We start from the raw sequence: 26441 nt of genomic DNA, 5'->3' as shown, positions 1-26441 counted from the left end.
TAGTTCGAAATATGGCAGGTGAAAAATCAGTCACTTTTTAACAGTGATTCTCACATCTGGTCATAGCCAATGGTAAGAAACATGGGCCAAAGTAAGGGAAGCAGTCTTGGCTGCCAGGAGAAAAAGCTGTGCAACTCCATCTCTTCATGAAAAACCCACCAGGAAGCATCAGGACAACCTTGGTTATCGCAATCAGTAAATAATCTCTTTCCCCTTGAAACTAGGCTAATGGGACCATGGGCTTGGCTGTGCTCCAGGGATCCAGAGGTGGAGGTTTATTCTACCTGTTTTTGTGAAGAGTGCACTTTGTGGGCCAGGACAGTTGGTTGCAAAGATCCATCTTGGTTAAAAAGGTGACTGACTTTTCTTCTAGTGTCAATGAAGTCTATGAATTCCATAAGATGTCTTCCTATTTTCTAGGTAAGTTCAGAGTCAAGGAGGAAGTTGTCCTTCCCCCACTGCAATGTTAATGACTACCTTTTGTCCTTTTTAGCCAAAGACCTCAGAGTATCTTACAGCACTGATATCAGGACACGATGAAAGCACAGAAAGGTTATTTATTATATTTCTGTGGTTTCAATGGCACTTTTCCTACCTCATGTTCAGTTCTTTTCACTGCATCCCTGAAAAGATCAAAGTAAACACCACCCATTTTACAGATTGAAAAAAGGGAAGCAAGAAATGGAACAGAAAGTGACCTGTCCAAAGTACCAATCGGAGTGAGTGACAGTGGTTAGAGCTAGGGTCAGAATTCTGATCTCTCACCTCCCAAGATTACTGTTCATTTTGCTTTTGTTTTATTTTTAAAACATTTATTAATACCTTTTGTTTTTATAGCCTATTAATTTCCAGATATACTCCTGCTTCTCTCCTCCTGTAAGTCTTCTCTTGTGATAAAGAAAAGTTAAATAAAGCCACCACAGTGATGTGTGCTTACAACATTCTCCACCTATTCTTCACTCCCTCCTCTCCATCGTCTCGTATCTAGGCTCCCAGGAAACCAGAAGCCAAGGAAAATAGGGTGGTAGGACAGGGTTACTCATCACGTTAGCTGCCATACTGTATGGTGTGCAAATGGAATTTCTGCTCGCTTTCTCAATTGAGCCCTACAATAACATTGTGAGGTGGGGAGGGGATATAGTCATTCTCATGTTACAAATGAGCAAACTGAGGCTAGAGAAGTGTACTGACTTGCTTAGGGTCACACAGCACAGCAAGTACTTGGGAGCAGGATTTAAAGACAAGGCTTTTTGACTCCAAATCTCTCGAACTCTATTCTTTATTTGTGAACTTGTTTTTGCAATATTTGGCTAATTATATTTCAGTTAGTTTCTTTTTCCTAACTTTCGGATTCGTTTCTTAGATAATTCTATATAGTATAAGTATTTAAAAAGCAATGTTTTGATAAGGGGTTTCTAGGCTTCACTGAACTGACTGTCTACATGATCCACGACATAAGAAAGGTTAAGACTTTCCCTCGTATGCCATGATACTTTGGGAAAGATCAGTTTCCCTTTACTGGCAGTATCCAATCAGATAGCATTGCAAAAGGCAGGACTGGGGTAAAGGGCATTTCACTAAACAATATGAGCAAAGATGGAGGAGAGAAAATTGGTGGGAGCATATGGAAATGGTGAACAATCTGGATCTTTTTAGAAGGTCCAGTACAATTTTAACCCGTGTCAACTCCTTGGCTTTGGCCTTAAGTTTCTGATTAAATGTAAAAAATCAATCCTTTTATTTCTGCCTCAGTCTCTCCAGAGCCTAGTATATGACTTGGCACACAGAGAGTACCAAAAATGTTTATTGAATTGAAGAGATATGAGAGGTCTCTTGACCTTCTTACTAACTTGACCCAAGCTCCAGACTAGGAAGCCTAGCTCTATGGGAGAATTCAAGGGAGAGAAAGTGGCTATAGAGTGGCTACCTCCTTCTTAGGACCGACTATATGAAGGTAATGAGATTCACTCTGGTTGGAAGGGAAAGGATGGGAGGCTTGCCCTGGCAATTGGCTGTGTTACTGCTACTAATGCTCCTTCTTGGAAGCAAACAAATCTTTAATTCTATTTTCCCTTCTTCATCTTTTTCATAAAGGAAAACCAGAGCAGTGAGCTTGGATTCTGGAAACCCAATTGGAAGGTTTGGGGGGTGGTGATGAAGCAGCAGCCCATGTGGCTAACTTATTCCAGAGCTTGCACATGAAGAGCTGGAGTAGCCCTTTCCTCCTGAAACCTGGCCCAGTTTCCTACACCAGACCCTCTGGGTGAGGGTATCTCTTCTCTGGGGAGCAACTAACCTTAAATTTTAGGTGATTCCTCCAGGAGGAGAGATATGGGGCCTTGTTTTCATGGGCAGAGGAGGTGGGTGGGTGGGTGGGGTGTGGAGTTTGAGACCTTGCTTTCATGGTGGGGCATGGAGCTTGGGGTCCTACTTTCATGGGGGCATGGAGTTTGGGTTCTTGCTTTCTTGGGCAGTGGGCAGTGAAAAGATGGAGCTGGGGAATGGCTTGATTTCAGTTATGCTGAATCATTGATGGTTACTTTTGATGATTTTAAGTGTGCACTATGTAACGGTAAAGGGAAAAATGGAACCTCTACCAATTATCAGGGATCTTGGAGTAGAGGCATTGTTTTCTAACAAACCTGCAGGTTCCTTCATCCTCTTTGTGTATTTTTTCCCTGTCTTATCCTCTTCTTTCTTGCCCCTTTGCTTTGTACTCCATTCTTCATCTGGTTTTCTCTATCACCCTTTTTCTTCTCTTTTCCACATTCTTTCCTTTGCACTCTCCATCTTTTTATCGTCTCTTATTGTTAGCCTTCATCCTCACTCTCCCCTCTCTCCTTCCAATCCCTGCCTTAAATCTTCTGAGGTCCAGATGATCTCCCAGCTGCACTGCAGTGCAATGCTTCCTTGGATTCCCTCCAGTTATTACTCAAGGGCAGCTACTGGTGCGACAGTGCTGGATCTTAGGAAGAACTAAGGTCAAATCCAGCCTCAGACACTTATTAGCTGTGGGATCTTAGGCAAATCACTTAACCCAATTTGACTCATTTTCCCCATCTGTAGAAGGATCTAAAGAAGGAAATGGCAAACCACTCTGGTATCTTTGCTAAGAAAACCTCAAGTAGGGTCATGAAGAGTTGGACATGACTGGAAAATGACTAAATAGCAAAAGCCATTAACCTCTCTCTCTCCTTTCCACTACCAATGTCTGCAGAGTCATCTGCCTCAACTGTCCTAATTACCTTCCACTCCCAATAAATCCTTCATTCCTTGTCAATCAGCTTCTAATGCCACCATTTCACAAGATTGCTCTTTTGAAAATCCTCAGCAACCAGGGTCATCAAACCCAGTGACCTTTTCTCTGTTCTCATCTTTCTGAACCTCTAGCTAGAAGCTGCTACCATCTAATATTTCTGCTCCTTGAACTCCCTGTCCTTGGCTTCTATATGTTATCTGGTTCTGATTCTTCAGTTGCTTACTCTTCATTGGCGCTACTTCCTCTTTCTACTCTCTAAATGTGGGGCAACCCCCAAGGCTTTAGTCTGTGACTCCCTGCTCTTCTTTCTCTATCATTTCTCCTTTGGAGAATTTCTCTATTCCTATAACATTGACTCTCCCCAGATCTCCAGATTGGACCTTGGCTTCTTTCCTAGGCTCTAGCACAAAATCACAGATCTATATTTGGAAGGGACACCAGAGGTCATCAAATCTGACCCCTGACTTTTCCAGATGAGAAAAATGAAGCTCAGCAGGTTAAATGTCTACAGCTGCATCCTCAACTCCACTAGACTTGGGACTTTGTGAAGGCAGGGACTGGGTATCTGCTCAAGTTTGCAACTTTCCCAGTCACCAGAACACTACTTTGCACACAGCAGGCACTTAATAGAGGTTTAAAAGGAATTCAGTGGAATTGAGGTACCAGTGAGACTTCCAGTGGAGGCCTCCTCTGCACTCTCTCTTTTTCTTCCTTTGCACTCTCTCCAGCTTGTCAATGTCCTAAAATGTGGCTCCCAGACCTAAACACAGTCATCTAGCTTTGGTGTGGCCAGGGCAGACAGAGGACAGCAGAACTCCCTAGTCCTGGACATTCTCAGAGACCATCCCTTCTTTGTCCATTGCCTATCTATTGTCAAGTCATCTTCTGAGTCTAGTGTTTTTCAATCCACTGTGGATGGAGTGAGGACAGGGTAGACTCAGCGTCTGGGAAGGAGAGTGGTCCTTTAGTGTTGGCTAAAGCAAAGAAAAAGGTTCCTCAGATTTTCTACCTCTTCTCCCTCTTTTCTCTGACACCCAAATTGGAAGAAACTCTTTGAATGTTGTGAGCATTAGAGTAAAACCATAGCAGACTATCTCTCTCTCTCTCTCTCTCTCTCTCTCTCTCTCTCTCTCTCTCTCTCTCTCTTGTTTTTTTTGCAAGGTATTGGGGTTAAGTGACTTGCTGGTACTCTCTATCCACTGCACCACCTAGCTGTCCATGACTGTTCTCTTCTTCTTTCTAGCATTTGGGAACTTGTGTTAAGATGACAACATCTCAGAGGTAGAAAGGGACCTTCAGGATCATTTTAACCATTCCCCTTCTGACCCATGTAAGAATTTCCTTTACACAGCATCCTTGACAAGAAGATATTTATCTCTGCTGGGGAACCATCAATGATTGGGAGCTTACTCCCTTACAAGGAAACTTGTTGGTCTGCTGATTTTGATTGTTTGGAAGTTTGTCCTTTCACTCAACTGGATCTGTGATCACATCAATTTGGACATTTTTTTCTTTTTTTTCCCCTTTTTCGTTCTTTTTTTAGGTTTTTGCAAGGCAAATGGGGTTAAGTGGCTTGCCCAAGGCCACACAGCTAGGTAATTATTAAGTGTCTGAGACCGGATTTGAACCCAGGTACTCCTGATTCCAAGGCTGGTGCTTTATCCACTACACCACCTAGCTGCCCCATATACCACCTAGCCTCCCTGACATTTTTTCTTGATGACAGAGAGCAACTCTTCCATACCTGTCCATTCCATGTGATTCTTGTATCTGCCCTCTCAAATTCTCCTCTGGGGGTCCTCCCAACCAACTGGAGGCTTTCCCTGCTTTCTCCTGTGTATCTGCCATCCCTTACTCTTGACCCCTGACTCCTGTTTCAACTTGGGACTCTGTTGGATTTCTTCCATCACAGCAGTGAACACCTTTGGACAGTATGCATCGCCCTGTTTTGTATCTTGCCGAATCTCAAGTAAACCAAATATTGGTGGACAAAGGTGTTTTTTTGGTTCTTTTGGTCTCCTTGTTTGACAATTGATTTGTACTGTAGTCAAACTTCTGGAAAATTTTATAATGCATGGCAGTGTCATTTCTGCTGACCATTATCCATTTTTCTTTATCAATTACTTGTTTGAATAGGTCATCAGTATGTTTCAATTAAATGAATATCTTTTCCAATTATCATTCTTTCTTCTTGCTTTTTATTAAATCAAAGGTTTAACCTGATAAGTCAGTGACTGTACACAGACAACCTGTTAGGGATGAATCCCACATCAATATTCTTCTTTATATTGATCTAAAACATACTTCATTGTAACATTTCTCCCTTAGTCCTAATTGGAACTAATATAGAACAATATTCATATCTACTTTATATAATAGAGAATCTGTTATGTGAAGTCAGCCATGGTGTCCCCTCTTTTTTTAGGCTTGCATTTTCATTTTTTCAACAGAGCATTGTATGACATGAACTCAAGGTCCTTTGCCATCCAGATTGCTCTAATTTACTTCCAGCTTGTTAATGTCTTTCCTAAAATGTCCTCCCTGAAATATAATACTTCTGGGCAGATCGTAGCAGGATGGTTACCTCCCTCGTTCTAGACACCTTTTTTGCAATGTTTCCTTCTGTCCAAGTGCTTAGGGATGCCTTGATGGCGATAATATGCCCCTTCTGAGAATTTCCAGAGCTCCTCCTTCCCAGACTTTCCTACTGAAGCCCAGCTACCCTGGTTCCCCATTTTTGGACCATTTCCCAATCTCCTAGTCTCTATGCAGCCTGATGGAATTGCTAAATCTCAGGTTCTGGGAGATCCCAGGGCTTCCCTATTTTTACCTCCACCAATCTGATTTCCATTAGTCTCCATCAATGTTAAAAATAACACATTCCATCTGGGTGACTTTTCATTCTATCCAAAGCATCTTTCTATGCTGCTAATTCATTAGAACATTTCAATAGGTCTGTGTTATAGAGATAGGCAATGTTAGCATTAATCTCCCCATTTCATAGAGGAGGAAATTTGGGCTCATCTGGGGTCACATCGTATATTAAATATGGAGAGAGAATCAGAAACCAGCAGAAATCCATTGGAGTGCTAGGAAGATTGGAGTCTATCCCACCCCACCCTACTTAATTTTCAGGATGACTTTTAGTTATAACTTTGCTTCTGGCCCTTGGTTCTATATGGTTCTCCCCTGCCATCCATCCTCTGGTCTCTTCTGCTGAAACTATCCTTTTCCTAAGCAAAAAATCTCAAACAGCATAGTAGGTTCTGCCTTCAAGTTACACATGGAGGTTGGGACAGGGTTACAATGGAGCAGTGGGGGCGGCGGCTTTGCTATTCCATAATTGTGTGACCTTGGCCAAGTCATCTCTCTTGGCTTCAGTTTCCTCACGTGTATAATGAGGGGATGGAGTAGATAACCTCTAAGGTCTCTTCCAGCCTAAGTTTGTAGGCAATATACAAGCCTCAAATCCTAAGCCCCATCTTTCTTCCCTTTTATCAGAATGCCAACCTTGGCAGGACCTTTTTCAAAAGAAGGATTATATATTTTTCTAATTCTCAACATTTTTTCCCTTTCTACTTCCCTCTCCCCTACTGAAAAGAAAGAAAAAAATCTTTGTAATGAGGCTTTGCCTAGTCAAGCAAAACAAATTCCTGAACTGATGTTGTAATTCTCATTTGACCCTGGTCAATGATGATTTGTTGGGAAGACCTGAGTTAGATCTCTTCCCTGCCCAGCAGTCCAGTTTCCCTAACTATGTTTCCCCCTCTCTATAGTCCTTTTGAACATTTCCCTCATGCCCAAGGTAAAAAGATATTGGTCATGGGGTGTCAGTCTACTGAGAATCTCTTACTGTCTTATTCATACCTCAAGGGGCAGATAGACCCCAGAAAACAGGGAAGAAAGAAAGACACCTTGGCTCCTTGGGAAGCTTGAGTAGGTGAGAGTTTTGGTGCTACTTGGGAAATTTCATTGACTGGTACTGGAATGGGGGAGGGAGTGGATGGTTTCTACCCTGGCCTGCTACTGCTGAGATTAGCATGAAGTTAAGGAGGCCTTCTAGAATTTAAAACTGAACCATGATCCCTAGTGGGCATGTCCTTCTTATGGCATCAGATGGAGGCTTTTGCTCCTCTTCTGAGAGACCCAAGGGGGTAGGGTTCGAAAGGGCCCAGGAAGACTGGGGCATCTCCAAGGCCAGCTGGTATGGGGACAATGTCCCCTGGAGGTGGGAGGAGGGTGGGTATGAAAGACAAAGATCTGCAGTGCCAGGTTGCCTATCCTCCAAGAGTAGAGTGCTGCCTAGAGGCATGGGTGTCTTCTTGGCAGTGGTTGAGCTCAGATCCTGGGGCTAACCTGTCCCAGTGTCATTCCTTCTTCTAGCCTCATAGCTCACCTATCTACCCTGCCTCAGTTCCTCCAGATTATGAAAAAGGAAGAAACTGAGAAGAAGGAGCAAAGCTAATGGAAGAGGGGGTGTGTATCAGAATATCAGATTGGCTGGAAGAGAAGCTTATCCTTTCCTGACCATCCAAAGGAGGTAAAATAAAAGTGTTAGATTATGGAGGCAGGAAAATCTGGGTTTGAATTTCATCCTCATACATCCTAGGAGTGACCAGGCAAATTACAAAGCCTCAGTTGCTTCCTGCGTAAAATGGGATCGATAACAACTACCTCATAGTCCTGAATATCAAATAAAATGAGGTAGGTGCTCTGCAAACCTTAAAGTACCATAGTAACACTACTTAGCATTATCATGGGGAGAAATAACCCCTATTTATAGAAAAAGAAAAAAATCTCTAAGATTTAAAAAAAATTGTGTTCATGTCTTCCATATAGATTTGATTGAGAAACCAATACCACTACTCCTTTTTCACCTGTATCTTTCTGTTTTGTACATAAGGAGAGATGAAGATGGAAGGGCAAGGGAAGGCCGACTATGGTGGGGAGAGAGGAGGGTAGAGACCAGGGATCAAGGAGAGAGCCTGAGAGACTGGCTAGCCAAATTCGAGGACTCATGGGTGAAAGAAGGTGGCACTGCCTTAAATTCTCAGAGGAGGGAGCAGAAAGAGACAGAATGGAGAAAAGCTCAAGTGGCCATTTGAAGGCGGATTGCAGGTTCAGGGCCTGGGTGTGGGGCTGCCAGCCAGCTGCCAAAAGAGCAAGGCTCCCTTCTGCCTTTGGGTACAAATAAGAAATGCAGCATCCATGGAGTTAGCCCATTTGCACAGGGGAGTTTGGAAGCTCAAATGTGTTTTCAATTTAATTCACTCACATGCATGTAAAGCATCTGTGGAGCCCAAATCTTCTCTTATGAAAGAGAACCCCATTGCAGGAATGGCCCCATAGTAGAGGCAAGAATAGAACGGAAGCTCCATGATGGGGGGGTGCCTAGAAGAGGGGCTTTTCACTTTCAGATTACTAGCACAGTGTTTGGTACTCAGGAGAGGCTTGATAAATGCTCAATTGACTGGTCAACCAGGGCTGTGAAACTACTAGAAACGGAGGCCACTAATCTGCGCATAGACTGACTTAGCTTTAAAGGAAATGTTATCTATGTTTTATTGTATTTTTATTCATTTTGTTAAATGTTTCTCAATTACATTTCATTCAGTTTGGTTCTGGCTGTTTGGGGGCAAGTGGCCTGTATATTTGACAACTCTTAACCTACATCAACTCCTCTGATTTGACAGATGAGGAAATGAAGGCCCAGAGAGAGTCTTACTCAAAGTCATATCGTTGAGCCAGTGTTTATAAGATCATAGAAGAGATTTAGAGCCTTCAAGATACACATTTTACAGATAAGGAAACTGAGGCTGAGAGGTGCAGTCACATGCCTAGGGTCACACAACTGCTAAGTGAGGTCAGATTTGAACTTGTCTTCCTGACGCTAAGTCTACTGCTCTTAACCGCTGCACTCTGACTCCAAACTATCTATTTTTCAAGTTGCCCCATGATTTCACCAAGGATAGCTGGATTGGTGAATTCCTTTTTATTGACCTCAGTGACGGAGTCAGGGAGGGGGTGTTAGTACGTTTAGTATTATGGGTTAATGAGCATGTGTGGAGGACATATTAAGCTTGGATTTCTGTCTTTGTCTTTGTCTCTATCTTCTCTTTCTCCTCTCCTCTATCTCTGTCTCTCTTTCTTCCCCTCTCCTTTACAGGCTCTATTTCTCTGTCTCAGTCTCTGTCTGTCTCTCTCTTTGTCTCAGTCTCTATCTCTCCCTCTCTGTCTTTCTCTCTGTCTCTGTCTCTCTTTCCTATAGGAACTTTCTTAAAGAGATCCCAGGTACCTTTCTTACTCAGATACCAGGTGACTGGCTTGTATGGCAGCTAGGGACCCTTCCAAGCATGGGATCTTGGGCATTCATTCCAAGATTTGTCCCAGAGACAGCTCTATTTGGCCTCTTATATGTCTCTCCCTTACCCCTAGGATGCCTAAATGCTGACATCTGATTGAGTTTTCTCTAGGGAATGGAATCTTCAGTGGTCCCTATTTTTCATGCAAATGTATCAATCCATTAGTCAATACTAAGCTGTTAAAGCTCAAAGAATTCTTTGAAAAATTTGACTCTTCTATCCTTTCTTTTTACAGATGGGGAAACTGAGGCACGGGGTTGGGAAGGCTCTTGGCCAAGTTTTTATATGGAGCTAGTGGCAGAGAGTAAACTCCTATGCCAGGGCACTTGCCTTTTTTTCCCCAGGGCCCTTCCCACTAAACCTCACTGCCTTTTGTCTTAGTATTATCCATTTGGCTAGGTTCAAAGAGCTAAACCCTTAGGAGCTGGGGCAAAGATGGATTGGGGAGAGACAGGGAGGGACTCTGCAGCCAGGGACCTGCTCCGAGAAGACAGTGTCACTCTTTGAACTGAGAGTCAGCATGAAGGTTTTGCTAGGGGTCAGTGAAAGAATGGGAGGTGGGGGAGAGAGAAGATATCCTCCCTCTCTAGAGGGAGTAGCAGCAGTACCTCTGGCTGGACTCTGCAAATAGGGGGCCCACACTCAATGCTTTTCCTTTGGTCACTGCTCTCCTGTTCCGATCTCCTTGGGTCAGTGATCATCAGCCTCCTGTCCTATCACTTGTGTATTCCTAATGGGCAAGAAGCCCCTCCCATAAGACAGTTGGGTTTGCATCCCTACCAGAGAAGATGGAAGCAGGACGCAAGGAGAAGGTCCTTTTTTGTTTGTTTTTATAAGGCAAATGGGGTTGAATGACTTGCCTAAGGTCACACAGCTAGGAAGTATCAAGTGTCTGAGGTTGGATTTGAACTCAGATCCTCCTGACTCCAGGACTCTGTCCACTGTGCTACCCAGCTACCTTTCTTGTTTGGAAGGTGAGGGGAGAAGGCAGTTCTCAGTAAGGTGTGAGGCTGTGTGACCCATGTGAGTTTGATCAGGGCTACCCAACTTGGGCTCACAAATACGGGCATTGCAAGGGAGGAGTGCGTGTGGGGGGGTGGTGGGCAGAGCAGATATGTTTTCTATTATTATAATGGAAGTTCACCTTGGCACTTATGTTCTCAGCCCCTGGCAGAGTTCCTTTGTGCATACTGGGCGCTTAATAAACGATTGGCCGTATTATTGCATCATCATAGGAATCTAGACCTAGAGATGGGAGGGAGCTCAGAGGCCATCTAGGCCAATCCTCTTTTTGGATGGAAGAGGAAACTGAGTTCCAGAGTCCTTAGGCGTCTTGATCTAGAGCTCAAAGGGACTTCAGAGGCCATCCACTTCAACTTTCTTCTTTTTCCTTTTTAGTTTTTGCAAGGCCATGGGGTTAAGTGGCTTGCCCAGGTTCACACAGCCAGGTCATTATGAAGTGTCTGAGGCTGGATTTGAACTCAGGTCCTCCTGCCTCCAGGGCCACCTAGCTGCCCCAAGTTCAACCTTCTTTTTACAGAGGAGGAAACGATCCAGAGACCTTAAGTAGCTAGGTCTAAAACTCAAAGGGTCCCCAGAGGCCAACTAGTCCATTCTTCTCCTTTAACAGAAGAGGACACTGAGGCCCAGGGATTTCACATGCCCAGATCTAGAGCTCAAAGGGACTTCAGAGGCCATCTAGTTCAACCTTCTTTTTTAATAGAGAAGAGGAAACTGAGTCTCAGGGTCCTTAAGTAGCTAGAGATAGAACTCAAAGAGACTTCAAGGGCCATTCTAGTCCATTCTCCTCCTTTAACAGAAGAGGAAATTGAGGCTCAAGAACTTTGGGTACCCAAGTCTAGAATTCACAAAGATCTCAGGAGGTCTTGTAGTCAAGGTCCATCTTTTTACAGATGGAGAAACTGAGACCCAAGGATGTTACATAGCTAGGTCCAGAACTCAAAGGGACCTCAGAGGCCATCTAGTCTATTTTTCTCCCTTTGCAGAAGAAGAAACTGAGTCCCAGGGATTTGGGGTGCCTAGGTCGAGAGCTCAAAGGGACCTCAGAGGTCATTTTATTCAATTTCCTCCTTGAACAGAAGAGGGAACTGAGGCCTAGGGATCTTAAGTAACCAGATCTAGAACTCAAAGGGACCTCAGAGGCTATCCAGACAAACTCTATATTTTTACAGGTGGGGAAACTGAGGCCTAGGGATCTTAGTGGCTAGGTCTAGAAGTCAAAACAACCTCAGAGGCCATTTAGTCCAATACAAAAAAGGAAACTGAGTTCTAGGGACTTTAGGTGCCCAGTTCTAGAGCTCAAAAGAACTTTGAAGGCCTTCCATTTAAACTGTATCCTTTTACAGGTGGGGACACTGAAGTCCAGTGATCTCAGGTTTCTAGACCTAGAACTCCAGTTGTCCTAAAGAGGCCAATTAGTTCAACCTTCTTTTTAACAAAAGAGGAAACTGAGCCCAGGGATTTTAAGTGTCCAGGTCTGGAGCTCAAAGGGACTACTGAGGCCATCCAGTCCATTCTTTTTTTTTATGATGAGGAAACTGAGGCTAGGGATTTTAGGTGGCTAGGTCTAGAGCTCAAAGGGACTTCAGAGGCTAATTAGTCAAACTCCATATTTTTACCAGTGGGGAAACTGAGACCCAGGTATTTTATAAGCCCAGGTCTAGAGCTCAAAAGAACTTCAGAAATCATCTAGTCCAACCTTTTTTTTTTTTTTTAACAGAAGTGGAAACTGAGTTTCAGGGGCTGTAGGTGCCCAAGTCTAGAGTGCAAAGGACCTCAGAAACCATCTAGTCCAATCTTTTTTTTTTAACAGAAGAGGAAACTGAGCTCAGGGATTTTAGGTGTCCAGGTCTAGAGCTCAAAGGAACTTCAGAGGCCATCTAGTCCATTCTTTTTTTATGATGAGGAAACTGAGGCCAGGGATTTTAGGTGGCTACATTTAGAGCTCAAAGGGACCACAGAGGCTAATTAGTCAAACTCCATATTTTTACCAGTGGAAAAACTGAGGCCCAAGTATTTTATGAGCCCAAGTCTAGAGCTCAAAAGGACTTCAGAAATCATTTAGTCCAGCCTTTTTTTACAGAAGAGGAAACTGAGGTCCAGGGACTATCAGTGCCCAGGCCTAGAGTTCAAAAGACCTCAGAAACCATCTAGTCCAATCTCTTTTAACAGAAGAAGAAACTGAGCCCCAGGATTTTAGAAGTCCAGGTCTAGAGCTTGAGGTGACTTCAGGGGCCATCTAGTCCATTCTTTTTTTTACAGATGAGGAAACTGAGGCCAGGGATTTTAGGTGACTAGGTCTAAAACTCAAAGAGACCTTAGAGGCCAATTAGTCAAACTCCATAGTTTTACCAGTGGGGAAACTGAGGCCCATGGATTTTAAGTAACTGAGTCTAGAACTCAAAGGGACCTCAGAGGCTATATAGTCCATTCTCTTCCTTTAACAGAAGAGGAAACTGAGCCCAGGGATTTTAGGTGCCCAAGTCTAGAGCTCAAAGGGACTTCTAACCTTTTTTTTACAGAAGAAGAAACTGAGACTCAAGGACATTAGGTGCCCAGGTCTACAGCTCAATGGGGCCTCAGAAACCATCTAGTCCAATCTCTTTTTTTAACTGAAGAAGAAACTGAGGCCCAGAGAGTTTACGTGCCCAAATATAGAGCTCAAAGGGATTTTGGAGGTCATCTTGTTCAACTATTTTTTTCTTATAGAAGAAGAAGAAACTGAGCCCAAGGATCTTAGGTAGTTAAATCCAGAATGCAAAGGAAACTCAGGGGTTATCTAGTCCAAATCTATTCCTTTAACAGAAAAGGAAACTGAGACCTAGGGACTTTAGGTGCCCAGGTTGAGAGCTCAAAGGGACTTCAAAGGCCATAATGGTTAAACTCCTCTTTTATAGGTGGGAAAATGAGACCCAGAGATCTTAGGTGTCTACATCTAGAGATCAAAAGGCCCTCAAAATATCTTCTAGTCCAGCTTCATTTTTACAGAAGAGGAAACTGAGGCCAAAGATTTTAGGTGGCTAGGCCTAGAGCTCAAAGGGACCTCAGAGGTCTTCTAGTCCAATCTCTTTAACACAAAAAGAAACTGAGGCCAGGGACTTCAGATGGCTAGATCTAGAGCTCAAAGGGACCTCAGAGGCCTTCTAGTCCAATCTCTTTAACACAAAAAGAAACTGAGGCCAGGGACTTTAGATGGCTAGATCTAGAGCTCAAAGGGATCTCAGAGGCTAATTAGTTGAACTCCATATTTTTACCAGTGGGAAAACTGAGTTCTATGGATTTTAAGTAGTTAAGTCTTGAACTCAAAGGGACCACAGAGGCCATTTATTCCAACCTTCTTTTTTAATAGAAGAGGAAACTGAGGCCCAGGAATTGTAGGTGCCGAGGTCTAAGCTAAAAAGGATCACAGAGGCCATCTATGCCAACCTTCTTTTTTACAGATGAAGAAACTGATCCTCAAAGATCTTAAGTAGCTAGATCTAGACCTCAAATGGACCTCAAAGGCTAACTCTTATGAGTGGGAATACTGAGTCCCAGGGATTTTAAGGAGCTAGATCTAGAAGTCAAAGTGACATCAGAGACCACCTTCTTTTTTACAAAAGAGGAAACTGAGTTTCAGGAACCTTAAGTAACTAGGTCTAAAACTCAAAGGGATCTCAGAGGTTATCTAGTCCATTCTCCTCCTTTAACAGAGGAGGAAACTGAGTCCCAGGGATTTTAGGTGCCCAGGTCTAGAACTCAAAGGGACTTCATCTTTGTATAGGTGTGGAAACTGAGGCCCAGGGAATCTTAGGTGTCCAGATCTAGAACCCAAGGGGTTCTCAACAGGTCATCTAGTTCAACTTTTTTTTTTTTTTTTACAAAAGAGGAAACTGAAGACCAGGGATTTTAGATGCCCAGGTCTAGAATTAAAAAAGACCTCAGAGACCATGTAGTCAAACCTTTTTTCCTTCTTTAGAGAAGAGGAAACAGTCCCATGGATCTTAAGTGACTATCTCTAGAACCCAAAGGGATCTCAGAGGCTATCAAGTTCATCCTCTTCCTTTAACAGAAGAGGAAACTGAGTCCCAACTCTGGAGCTCAAATGGACTTCAGAAGCCATCTAATCAAATTCCATTTTTTTACAGGTGGGAAACCAAGGCCAGAGATCTTAAGTGCTTAGATCTAGAACTCAAAGGGTCCTCAAGAGGCCATCTAGGCCAAACTTCTTTTTTCTTTAAGAGAAGAGGAAACCGAGGCCCAGGGATTTTTGGCATTCATGTCTAGGACTCTAAGAGACTTCAGAGACCCTAAGTTTGACCTCCTTTTGTAGAAGAGGAAACTGAGGCCTAGGTTTTTTAATTGGGTTGCCTAAAGGCACACTTAGGATTCTAGATCTGTAGTTGGAAGAACCCTTAGAGATCATGTTCTACAACCTCCAACTTCTAGAGAAGAGGAAATGAAGCCCAACACTAAATCTTTCAGTTTAGGAAAGAGATCCAGATTTTTTTTTTATTGCTTAATCTCTCCTTTCTGCTCTTTGTGAGTGAAGCTCAGTCTCTTTCTCACCAGCTAAGGTTATTTTCTTTTTTGTTCCTCTTCCCTCTTGTTACCCCTTATTATAGTCCAGTAATTTTAATCTGTTCATTGCCTACATCTCATTTTCTTCCCTCATCTCACTTCCTTGACTCCTTGGCCTTACGACTTTCACCATTTGCCTTTCAAGAATTATCTCAATGTTTTTTGATGTCTCTTGTTTTCTTTTGAGATCTTAAGTCTGCCCCAACCCACTGTACTCCCTATTTCATTACCCTAGTGGATTGATAGCAAAAACTGGGGTTTAAATCCCAGATGTGTAACTCATTCACTTACCTGTGTGACCTTAATCAAATTACACTTTACCTCTGCTTGCCCGATACCTGGGCTTCATACACACCTCCCTCCCAAAGCCAAAGGACTTTGCAAAGTGTTATAGGTGGGAAAGCTCTTATGACTTGAAGTACCATCCCTGAGCAGCTGCACAGGGACTGGTGGGGAGGGGCAAATTGTGTAACTCTTTATGTCTTGACTTTATTTTCCTTACCTTTGCTCTGCAGGGTCCAGGAGGCCTCCAATTCCAGGTGAGGCCACTCAGCGACGATGATCCCTAGTTGTATCTCTTTACGTGTGCTCCTCTCCCCTCCTCCCCTGCCCCAACCTCCCCAACCGAGCAGAATGGAAACAGGGACTTGGTTTCATTTTTTCACTAGCATAATAGCTTGCACTTAGTGGGTGTTTCGTAAGCACTTCATATACCCCTGTCCCTTCCCCAAATGCTGGGCTATAAAAATGAGAAGTGTGTGAAAGGGTCCAACTAGGAATATTAACCAAAGCCTCAGCAAAGCTTCCTTATGGCTGCTGTATTTGTTCCAGGTTCATACAAGCTATCTCTACAGACAATGCACATAAAGCTAGGAAACATTTTTCATGTTCACATCTGAATCAATGAAGTGGGGCTCATATTCTCCATGGGTAAAGTTCCATTTGCTTAAGAAAGGGAAGTGACTTATGGGACTTTGCTCTTTACTTCCCCAGAGACTTCCAAATGGGACCTGAACCCAGGTCTGGAAGAAATGACTGCTGACTCTTCCCTAGGGGCGATTTTTCCTATTTGTTCATATTGACATGTGATTGGACAAGTCTGAAAATGACTGTTCCAACTCCCCCTGGACTCTTGGGATGAGGGTTTTGCCCAGAACAGGATTTGGACTTGGGGGTTTTGGAGAACTTATTCCCCCCTCTCCTTATAAACATAGATTCAAATATTTGTGGCCATGTATCAAACAGAGCTTTACCCATAGCTACCCCATCATCAATTCTTTTTCATTCATTCATTCGTTCATTCACTCACATGTTTGACATCGCCCTGCCCACCACAATGCAAACTACTTTGTCTGTGTGTCTCCCGTGCCCAGGATCTTGCCTTGCATCCAGTAGGCATTTTATCAGTGTAGATTTCTATATTTTGCTAGATTTCCCTGGGGAAGCATATACACAGAGAAGGATGCGGAAGAGGGGCAGGCTAAGGTAAGTCGCAGACATTCATGTCATATTTGTAGGGCAGTCATGGCTGGAGCTGGAACTAGGCAGACAGGCCACGTTTGGGTCCTGTGGGCAGACTGAGGCTGGAGGTGCCCCACCCGTCTGCAGCTGCCACGGGCCGTCCTAAGTCTGTCCACACCCATTCCCCTGCAGGGGAGAAGAGCCATCTCTGCAAAAGGCAGGGATGGGAAAGAGGAAGGAAAAGGGGCGGGTGGTGAGGAGAGACATCTGTAATGGATGGCCAGCGCTTGAACGCCTCAGCCCATTTAAATCCCAGCGCTGTGGCTAGGATTATCATGGGGGCAGAGCTGAAGGGGCGCAGGGAAGAGAGAGGAGGGAGAGCCGAGGGAGGCCGACAGCTGGCCAGAGATAATAAGCTGGGGGGGGGGGGGGTTGAGTGAAGACAGTGGAATGGGAGGCAAATGGAAAAAGAATGTGAAGCAATGGCAAACCGGGGAAACCTAGTGCCTGGGGCATTGGCAAGAGCCGACTGTTGCCTGGCTTCTAGCTGCTTTCTGCCCCCTCGCCCACCAGGCACCCCAGTGGTCGGCACGACGGAGGGTTACTGGCTTACCTCCAAAGTCCGGACGGAGGCGGACGTCGTAGCCCTTCAGCAGGCGGTCCACGATCTGCTTCACCTGGGTCATATTGGCAGAGGTCTCGCTGAAAAAAAGAAGTCGGTGTGAGCGGCCAAAACCCCGGGGAGGAGGCTTCTCCTTCCTCAGAGGGCACGGTGGCCCCCACCCCTGCCTGTCCGGAGAGGGGCCACTCCCCCCTCCGCCTTCCCGGCCCTACCCAGGCGGCAAGCGCACGCAGCCTCCTCCTCCTCCCCGCTCCTCCCCCTTTCCCCGTTAGCCTCTTGCAAAAAGGGGGGGGGGGCTCTCGCGCCATTCCCCGCTCGGGGCCCCCGAAAGAACCGGGGGGGGCATCTCCGCAAGTTGCGCCCTAGCCTAGAGTTTCCTTGGCGTTCGCCCTAGCGCGCGTCTTCATGGTTTTTCTCTCTCCGTCCTTCTCCCCCCCCCCTTTTTATTAGGCTCCGGAGGAAACCCCACCCGCTTTGTGGGGCACGTGGACGTGTCTGCATGTGTGCGGTTAATTCTTCGAGCTTTGTCCGGGGTGGGCGCACCCGGCGCCTGGGTTCTCCCGCTCCGTAATCGCACTTCTCTTCTCTCCAGGCGGGCATGTGGCCTCGTTCATGGAACTAGCTCTCGTAATTTGCTCCCACCTGTTTTTGTATTTCTCTGTATACCCCAAAGAGCCTTCTCCCCTCCTCTCTGCCCCTGCCCTCTTTCTCCTGGCTCTGCTCTATCCCTAAGGTTTCTTTCCCTTTATACTTTGTTTCCCCCAGGGAGGCCTGGGTTGGACCGTTCTCTCTGTAAGGTCTCCAGTCTCTGGTGGGTGCCGCCCCCCGCCCCCCATCGGCTTTGGCCGCTGATGATTGCCAGGCCAATGATTGGTGCTTTCTGCAGTCCCGGGATGGAGTGCGCGCGGCGGGAGGGAGTGCGCGCGGCTGTGCCTTCGCGTTAACGTTACCGCACGGGCTTATTTGGGAACTTCCCACTGTCTTGGATTCCGGAGTCCTTAAGCTCCGGGGCTCTGAGGTCATTGCCCCGCCCCCTCCAAGCCAGGGCTGCTTATGGCATCCTTTTGGCCTGGCAGGAATAATGGAGCTGCTTCCCCCACCCAGGAGGTTGGAGTCCTCAGATCCCAGGATATTATCTCCTCCTCCCTCCAAAGCTGGAGACCTGTCTTCCAGCCCCACAGCTTTTAAAATACACTCCTCTCTTTTTCCAGCCTGGGTCTTCTAAAGCTGCGATGCCATCTTCCTATTGCCAGCTTGGCATCAGAATAGGGTTGAGGATGTTGCTGGCAGATCCGTATGTTCTGGTTGCCATTGTGCACACACACATGTTGTGTGAGTCTATGACAGAACTGTGTGTTTATGATCGTCTAAAGTATATGACATTTATGCAGCTGACAGGCTCCTGTCCTGCAGAATGTCATCCAGTCACATCACATCAGGATCTTTGGGCACACTGCTTTCTTTTTTGGGAGGGAGTAGAAGCATTTGTGTTTGTAAATTAAAAGGGCATCTTGACACCCATTCTTTGCATGTCTGGCTCTAAGGGGTGTGTGGTGTGTGTGTGTGTGTGTGTGTGTGTGTGTGTGTGTGTGTGTGTGTGTATGTGGTGTGAGATGTGATTGTGTTTGAGAGAGATCTTGACACTGGCTTTGCTTGCATGTCTGGATCTAGGGAGTTTTGTGTGTGTGTGTGCTGTGAGGTATGTTCATGTTAGAGATCTTGACACTGGCTCTATTTTCATGTATGGATCTAGGTATGTGTGTGCATGTGCTGTGCATGTGTCTTATTGATATTGACTAATTATTTGAATCTAGGTATGTGTGTTTGTGTGTGTGGTTTTGATATTGGTTCTGTCTGAATCTAGGGGTGTGTGTGTGTGTGTATGTGTATGTGTATGTGATATGTACCTGTGTTTTTGTTATTGTCTTTGTCTGAATCTAGGGGTGTGTGTGTGTGTATTCTTGATATTGGTTCCGTCTGTCTGAATCTCTGTGTGTGTGTATGTAATATGTACATGTGTTTTTGCTATTGAATCTGTCTAAATCTTAGGGGGGTGTGTGTGTATGTGTGTATGTAATATGTACCTGTGTTTTTGTTATTGGCTCTGTCTGAATCTAGGTGTGTGTGTGTGTAATATGTACCTGTGTTTTTGTTATTGAATCTGTCTGAATCTAGGTGTGTGTGTGTATGTATGCATGCATGTATGTAATATGTACCTGTATCTTTGTTATTGAATCTGTCTGAATCCGGTGTGTGTGTGTGTGTGTAATATGTACCTGTGTTTTTGTTATTGAATCTGTCTGAATCTAGGGGTGTGTGTGTATGTATGTATGTATGTATGTATGTAATATGTACCTGTATCTTTGTTATTGAATCTGTCTGAATCTAGGGGTGTGTGTATGTATGTATGTATGTATGTATGTATGTATGTAATATGTACCTGTATCTTTGTTATTGAATCTGTCTGAATCTAGGGGTGTGTGTGTGTGTGTGTGTGTGTAATATGTACCTGTGTTTTTGTTATTGAATCTGTCTGAATCTAGGTGTGTGTGTGTGTGTGTGTGTGTGTGTGTGTGTGTGTGTGGTTTTGATATTGGTTCTGTCTGTCTGAATCTAGGGGTGTGTGTGTGTGTGTGTGTGTGTGTGTGTGTGTGTAATATGTACCTGTGTTTTTGTTATTGAATCTGTCTGAATCTAGGTGTGTATGTGTGTGTATGTATGCATGCATGTATGTAATATGTACCTGTATCTTTGTTATTGAATCTGTCTGAATCCGGTGTGTGTGTGTATATGTATGTATGTAATATGTACCTGTATCTTTGTTATTGAATCTGTCTGAATCTAGGGGTGTGTGTGTGTGTATGTATGTATGTATGTAATATGTACCTGTATCTTTGTTATTGAATCTGTCTGAATCTAGGTGTGTGTGTGTGTGTGTGTGTGTGTGTGTGTGGTTTTGATATTGGTTCTGTCTGTCTGAATCTAGGGGTGTGTGTGTGTGTGTGTGTGTGTGTGTGTGGTTTTGATATTGGTTCTGTCTGTCTGAATCTAGGGGTGTGTGTGTGTGTGTGTGTGTGTAATATGTACCTGTGTTTTTGTTATTGAATCTGTCTGAATCTAGGTGTGTATGTGTGTGTGTGTGTGTGTGTGTGTGTGGTTTTGATATTGGTTCTGTCTGTCTGAATCTAGGGGTGTGTGTGTGTGTGTGTGATATGTACCTGTGGTTTTGTTATTGGCTCTGTCTGAATCTAGGTGTGTGTGTGTGTGTGTGTGTGTGTGTGTGTGTGTGATATGTACCTGTGGTTTTGTTATTGGCTCTGTCTGAATCTAGGTGTGAGTGTCCCTCTCTCTGTCTCTCTCTGTCTCTCTCTGTCTCTGTCTCTGTCTGCATACTGCATATTCTTGAGGTTCATTAGGGTTAGGGTTAGGGTTAGGGTTTCCTGTAAGACACTGCTCAGGATGGTCCTTTGTATGAACGACAATGACACTTCCTGGCACCTTAGGATCATCTGTTGATCTGGAGCATTGGTTGCTCTTCCTGGCCTTATGTGCATTCTGGGTGCGTGTGGTTGCAGACAGCGACTCTGTCTGGTGCGGCTTTGGCGCCCTATCATTTATTTTAATTTTTATTTTCTTCATTACCTTCAGGTGGATACTTACGGCCGGATTTGATGGGCTTTGGATCACTCCCACAGTCGACATTTAGATATTAATTGTTAGTAAATGAATGGGGGCACCCCAGGGCCCTCTCCCCGCTTCCTCCTTTCAGCAATGTGTCTATGGTGGTTGCTCAGCCCGTGTTCAGTGGTCCCGGGACGTATCTACACGGATGGCTAGATAGGGTCTCTGCACTCGGATAGCAGGAGTCTTCGTTTAAGAGACCTGATGGTTTGCTATGGACGGCTCTGTTTGCGCCTTGGGGACCCGCAGCCCCGCATCAGGCAGGGCTGCATTCAGAAAGCCGTGCTAATGAGTTTGATGCGGTGGGGGGGGGGGGCGCGGATGCGCCCCGAGCCCCGCCCCTGCAGGAACACCGAGGCTAGTAGTCACAAGCCAGGTTGTTAAGGTGCCAAAGGAGTCCTCCTCTCTCTGCCCCCCGCCCCCCGCAGGATCTGTGCTGCGGCTTTACTTTGGCCGGGGAGACGCTTCTATGTTGTGTTTGTGAAGCCGCAGCCGCCTCCGCACGCACCGACGCGCGTGCAAGTCTGGCCCCGTCTAGTGGCCACCACCTGTTCCTTAGTGCCAGGCGCAGCCCGGGCTCCCGGACCCTAGCGGCTTCTGGAGGCTAGGGCTGGCTCTAGCCAGGCACCTGTGTATGCGGCTAGCGCAGTTGGGGAAATGTGGGCGGGTCCGAGGCTGGCCCCGGGGCGGTGGGGGCCTGCGGGCTCCTGCCTGCGCGGGCTGTGCGTTTGCGCATCAGCCACTGCGGTAACAGGTTCAAACGGTTGGCTTTACACTCCCCCCTCAGGCGAGTGGGCACACCCCAGTCCCCCCTCCCTTTCTGCGTCTGTGGGCGCCACCCGTGTCTGTGTGTGTGTGTGTGTGTGTGTGTGTGTGTGCGCGCGCGCGCGCGCGTGTGTGCGTATGTGTGTCTGTGTGTGCGTGTATGTGTGGGGGGGTCTTTGCGCTTTTGCGCAGGGGCTGCAGAGAAGCTGCAAGGGCGCAGTGGGGGGGCTTTTTTAGGGGGGAAGGCGCCCATTTATGGCTCGAATGCTAAGACTAGGGACCCCGTTTTTTTCTGGAGCTACATGGCGCGGCTGTTCCGCTCGGGGGCTCCTTTCCCTCTCCCCCGCCCTCTCCCCGGGGGGTGTGGGAGCTCCCTGGCCGGCGGGACCTTATTTCCCCGGTCCGCGCCCCCTTCCCTCCCGCCGCAGGGTCCCAGCCCGGCCCCGAGGGCCACCTTACCTTTGCGCGCGGCCGGCGAGACAAAGCAGCGCCAGCGCAGCCAGCAGCCCGCTCCACCTGTGCGCCCGCATCGTCGCGCCCCTGGCCAGGGAAGACACGAGGGACTGGGACACAGGCTCCGCCTGGCCCCCGGCGGCGGCGGGAGCGCTTCGGGGCTCTCTTGCTCGGGGAGGGGGGGGGGGCCCTAGTCTGTCACTAGCGGGCCAGGGGAGGGCGGGAGGGGGGGGAGGGATGGCGTGGATGGAGAACCCTGGCTCTCCGACTCTAGCGGGGAAGGAGCGCTCGCCTTAGCGTCTTTTGGGGTGGGAGGCGAAGGGGGAAATGCCCGGGGAGAAGAGGAGGAGGAGGAGGAGGAGGAGGAGAAGGAAGAGGAAGAGGAGGAGGAGGAGGAGGAAGAGGAGAAGGGCCGCCTCTCCCGAGGGGCTCAGCACAGGCTCGGGAAAGGGGCTTCGGCTATACCGAGGGACAGGGAAAAGGGTGGGGAGCCCTGCCCTGTCCCCCTGCCTTCCGTTACCCTTGCCTCCCAGTCTGCTGGCTAGTCTTCTGCTCTCTGCTCCCGAGCGCCTGCTCGCCCCCTCGGCTCTAAGAGCTCTCTGCCTCTTGCCTGCAATCTTGCTACTCGGGCTCTGCAGCTGCAGTGTGACTGGGGCTGCCCACCTTCGGAGACGAAGCAGAGAGCGAGGGGAGGGGACTCAGGAGCAGGAGGGTGGGAGGGAGGCGGCCCGAGATGGCGGGGGGGGGGGCGGGGGGAGGAGCAGGCTGAGTTAGCTGGCAACACAGTTTGCTTCCAGATTTTCAGCTCCCCCCTTCCCCTCCTCTTTGTCTCGCCTCTCCCCCCCTCCCTTTGGGGGTCTGGCTTTGCGCGTCTGGGTGCAAGGATGGCGCCTCTGCTGTCACTGCGGCTCTTAGCAGCTGCGCCAGGGGCTGCACCCCAAACCAGAGACCCCCGAAAGCCCTGCTCTCTCTCCCTCCCCGACAAAGGGCAAAAGCACCGCCGCAGGAAGAATGGCTCCCCAAAGCAAAATTGCCTTTCTCTTGTGGCTGCGGCTTAGGTAGTTTTTCGTGTTCATAGCCAAGTCACAAGGGGGGGGGGGCGCGAGGGAAAGGGAGAGAGGAGTTTGCAGATTAAAAAAAACATATCTGGGCAAATTGGGATTCTCACGTCATAGCTGACACCATTAACCCCTGCTAGCTTGGAAGGGGTTCGGGCAGGAGGGGGGCTTTGGAGAATTTGGGGTTCTTGGGGTGCCCTTTTGGAGAGCCAAGGAAGGGAGTTGGAGCCGCAGCCACTCCAAGCCAACCGAGTGCACCCCCAGATTCTCGTTGCCCTTCTCCCCTCAGTGCACAGAGCCCCTAGCTCCCGCCTGCTTTCTAGAAGGTTCTCAGGGACCCCGCCCCACTCCCCAAAGGCTCTCCTGGTTTGGGGAGGGGGCCGGTGCGCAGGAGTCTTCCTCTCTCCAGAGTCAGCATCTGAGCCCTTGGTTGAAGGCAGACTTGTAGGGGGCCTTGGATTCCTCTGAGTGATGGCAGCCACAAGTGTGAATTCATGAAGTCCTGTTTCTGACCAGCCCAGGGCTAGGGAGCCTGGTCACCCACTTGGAGGGCTGTTTCACCCAGCAGAGAGCAGACGGAAAGCTCTTAGCAGAAGGCAAAGACTCACTTGCTGGCCACCCAAGGACCCCTAGAAACTCCAGGCTAAGCCTCAGGCAGGGTTCAGCCCCAGCCTCTCGGATACCTAGGACCAATCTGCCAGCCAGTGAAGCATGAGCTGACTTGGGGACAGATATTCATGCTTGGCCACCACCCATAGGAGCTTCACTGGTAAGGATTTAAGGGGCCTTCTGTCCCCCCCCCCCTTCTTGTCTTCTCACCCTTTGTTAGCAACTCAGATTCAAATTCAGTGGTCTGGAAATTACAGTGTCAGAGCTAAAAGGAAACTTAAAGGGGAATCAAATCCACCTTTTACAGATAAGGAAATTGAGGCCCAGTGTAGTGAGCGACATGTCGGACGTTACATGGTTCGTTAGTGGCAGAACTGGCATTAATGGTCAGGTCTCCTGACTCGCACACCGGTGTTCTCTCTGAGTTAAGGTGAGGATGCCTCACTCCTTCAGCCCGACATTGGTGCCTTCGTGGCTTCTGTGCTGGCTGCCGCTTATTCGATTGGTCAGCAGGGGGCGCTGTACAAAGAGACTAGAATGCTACAGGCTGCAGATACCGTTTGTGAGTGTGTGTGAGTGTGTGTGAGTGTGTATGGTGTGGTGCTAAGCAGGGGCCACTCCAGCCCTGCCCAATTTTTGCCGCAGATTCTAAGTGAGCAGCCTCTAACTGCTAGCCTTGCAGAGAGATGGGGAGGGGAAGCAAAGTGAAAGATGCTTCTTGCACCCAGGGGAAGGGGCAATTACCTTTCCTCTTTCCTCTTTTTTTGGGGGGGTATATAGTAAAGCCTCCATTTAGCAGAATTCCTAATTGGATTAAAAAAACATTGTCAAGCACCCCACTTTGGGAGAAAGGCACAAATGATGTTAGATCAGGTTCACATTGGAGATTTTAGTAAAAACAGAGACCAATGTATGTCAGTGTATGGGTATGACGGTGTGTGGATGTGTGTGAATTAGGTGAGGGAATCAGAGCACATTCATCCAAACCTTTTGCACCTCTCCTGCTTGCATCCGGGGTCCTTGCCTTTTCAGATTCATGTTTGCAAAGATGCTCATGCCATCCTGTTCCCCTCCAAGAGGGAATAATAACAATTAATAATAATAACAATAAATTAACGAAGATAATAATAGTGAAGACCAGCCACGTTCACTAGATTAGCCTGTGTTTACTGAGACTAGAACATGGCATACATTTTAAAAGGGTGAAGGCAAAAGAGATTTTAGATTCACCTACTGCTGGCCAGAAAATTCAATAAGCCAGAACTTCAACCACCATCTACTCCCCACCATTCCCCCCCCCATCCTGAGGTATTTTGGGGGAACTGAGGTTTGATTCCATAGTTTTGCTTGTTGTGGTATTGGGGCTGTCTGGAAACCTCAGGGACAAAGTCCTCCTAGAAATCTGAATTTTCCTGTATACCTGAAGATTTAAAGACTAAGATGTTTTATAAATTAGTCACTCTAGGTAGAGAACTAAAACATATACTCTGCTCCCCTCTCCCCCAGAACGTAACACACTGGGACTTTTCTTAAATGATTCTAGGCAATATGAACAGTACTGCACTGTGGGGTGCCCTCAGGGACTCTTGGGGGTGCATGAGGTATTATTCAATTCTTTTCTCTTTATTTTTACTACCCTCTTTTGTTGATGTGATCCAATTCAGGCTCCTAACTTCTCCTGCCTTTCCCTTCTCTCTTCGTTCACAGATTCCTAGCATCTCCAAATTGGAAAAGCCCTTCACCATGAAAGCCACCTGCTCACATCATCTTCAGGTGTACTCTGCAAATAACCAGTCCTACCTGTACCTAAGCACGAATTCAGTCTATAGCATCCCTCTCTCTGAAGACCTCTAATGGAGAGAACACTGCTACCTCCCCAGGTAACCCATTCTCTTCTTGCACAGTCCTCATTATTAGGAAGTGTTTTTCTTAGGTTGAGCTGACATTTGCAACTGCCCTCTTTCTCTTAGAGAAAAGACAGAACACTCCACTTAATTTGGTTTTCTTTTTTTGGTTTATTTTTACTAACAGAATAATCCTACAGGGGAAGGGTAGAATAACATTGATTGACTGGGACCTGAAACCCAATGCAAGGGATGTGATAAGATCACCTAAGTTACCCAGAAGAAGTGCAAGTCATCAAGGCCCTCACAAACTAAATTTGAGGGAATGGAAAGGGGCTACTGTGTGATTGCTGAGACCCTGAGAGTGGTCTTTGAAAAATCATGGAGATTCAGACAGGTGCTACATGTATAAAGACAGCTAAATGTTCCCTAATAGGGAAAGATGTGGATGTCAGTTTCCTTTGAAACATGACAAGTGAAGACAGTCTTTGAGTACCCCACACCCCCAGCTCAGACATCTCATGCTCCCTGTTTCTAAGATTTCCTCAAGTACCCCAACTAGGCTGCGGAAAGAGAAGTTTGATGGAGGGAGCAGCCACACATCACATATAGGCATTTATTATTCTTGCCCTTGGGAACCTTCTCTAGGACCCAGGGTCCTGCCATTATGGCTGTTGCCTACCTCGTATGCAGGCGAGCTGTTGGCAAATCATTCTCCCCCACCTTGCCCCCCCCCCCATGATTTTT

At 46.7% G+C, this 26441-nt stretch overlaps 1 protein-coding gene across 1 annotated transcript in view; it reads right to left on the bottom strand.

Annotated features, from left to right (window-relative positions):
• GABRQ (gamma-aminobutyric acid type A receptor subunit theta) overlaps positions 1-22260 on the bottom strand; it is a 66133-nt gene extending 43873 nt beyond the window's left edge. Inside the window, exons 1-2 of the mRNA XM_074202434.1 lie at positions 22190-22260; positions 17276-17364 (exon numbers count right to left, since the gene is read on the bottom strand). Of these exons, the coding sequence (XP_074058535.1) occupies positions 17276-17364; positions 22190-22260 (160 nt within the window). The remainder of the gene's footprint in view (positions 1-17275; positions 17365-22189) is intronic.
• Between the last annotated feature and the right edge of the window lie 4181 nt (positions 22261-26441).

Source organism: Macrotis lagotis, chromosome X, assembly GCF_037893015.1.
Source record: "Macrotis lagotis isolate mMagLag1 chromosome X, bilby.v1.9.chrom.fasta, whole genome shotgun sequence".
In the NCBI taxonomy this organism is placed as follows: domain Eukaryota; kingdom Metazoa; phylum Chordata; class Mammalia; order Peramelemorphia; family Peramelidae; genus Macrotis; species Macrotis lagotis.
Note: the sequence above shows the minus strand (reverse complement) of the source record. Positions and strands in the feature narration are given on the sequence as shown.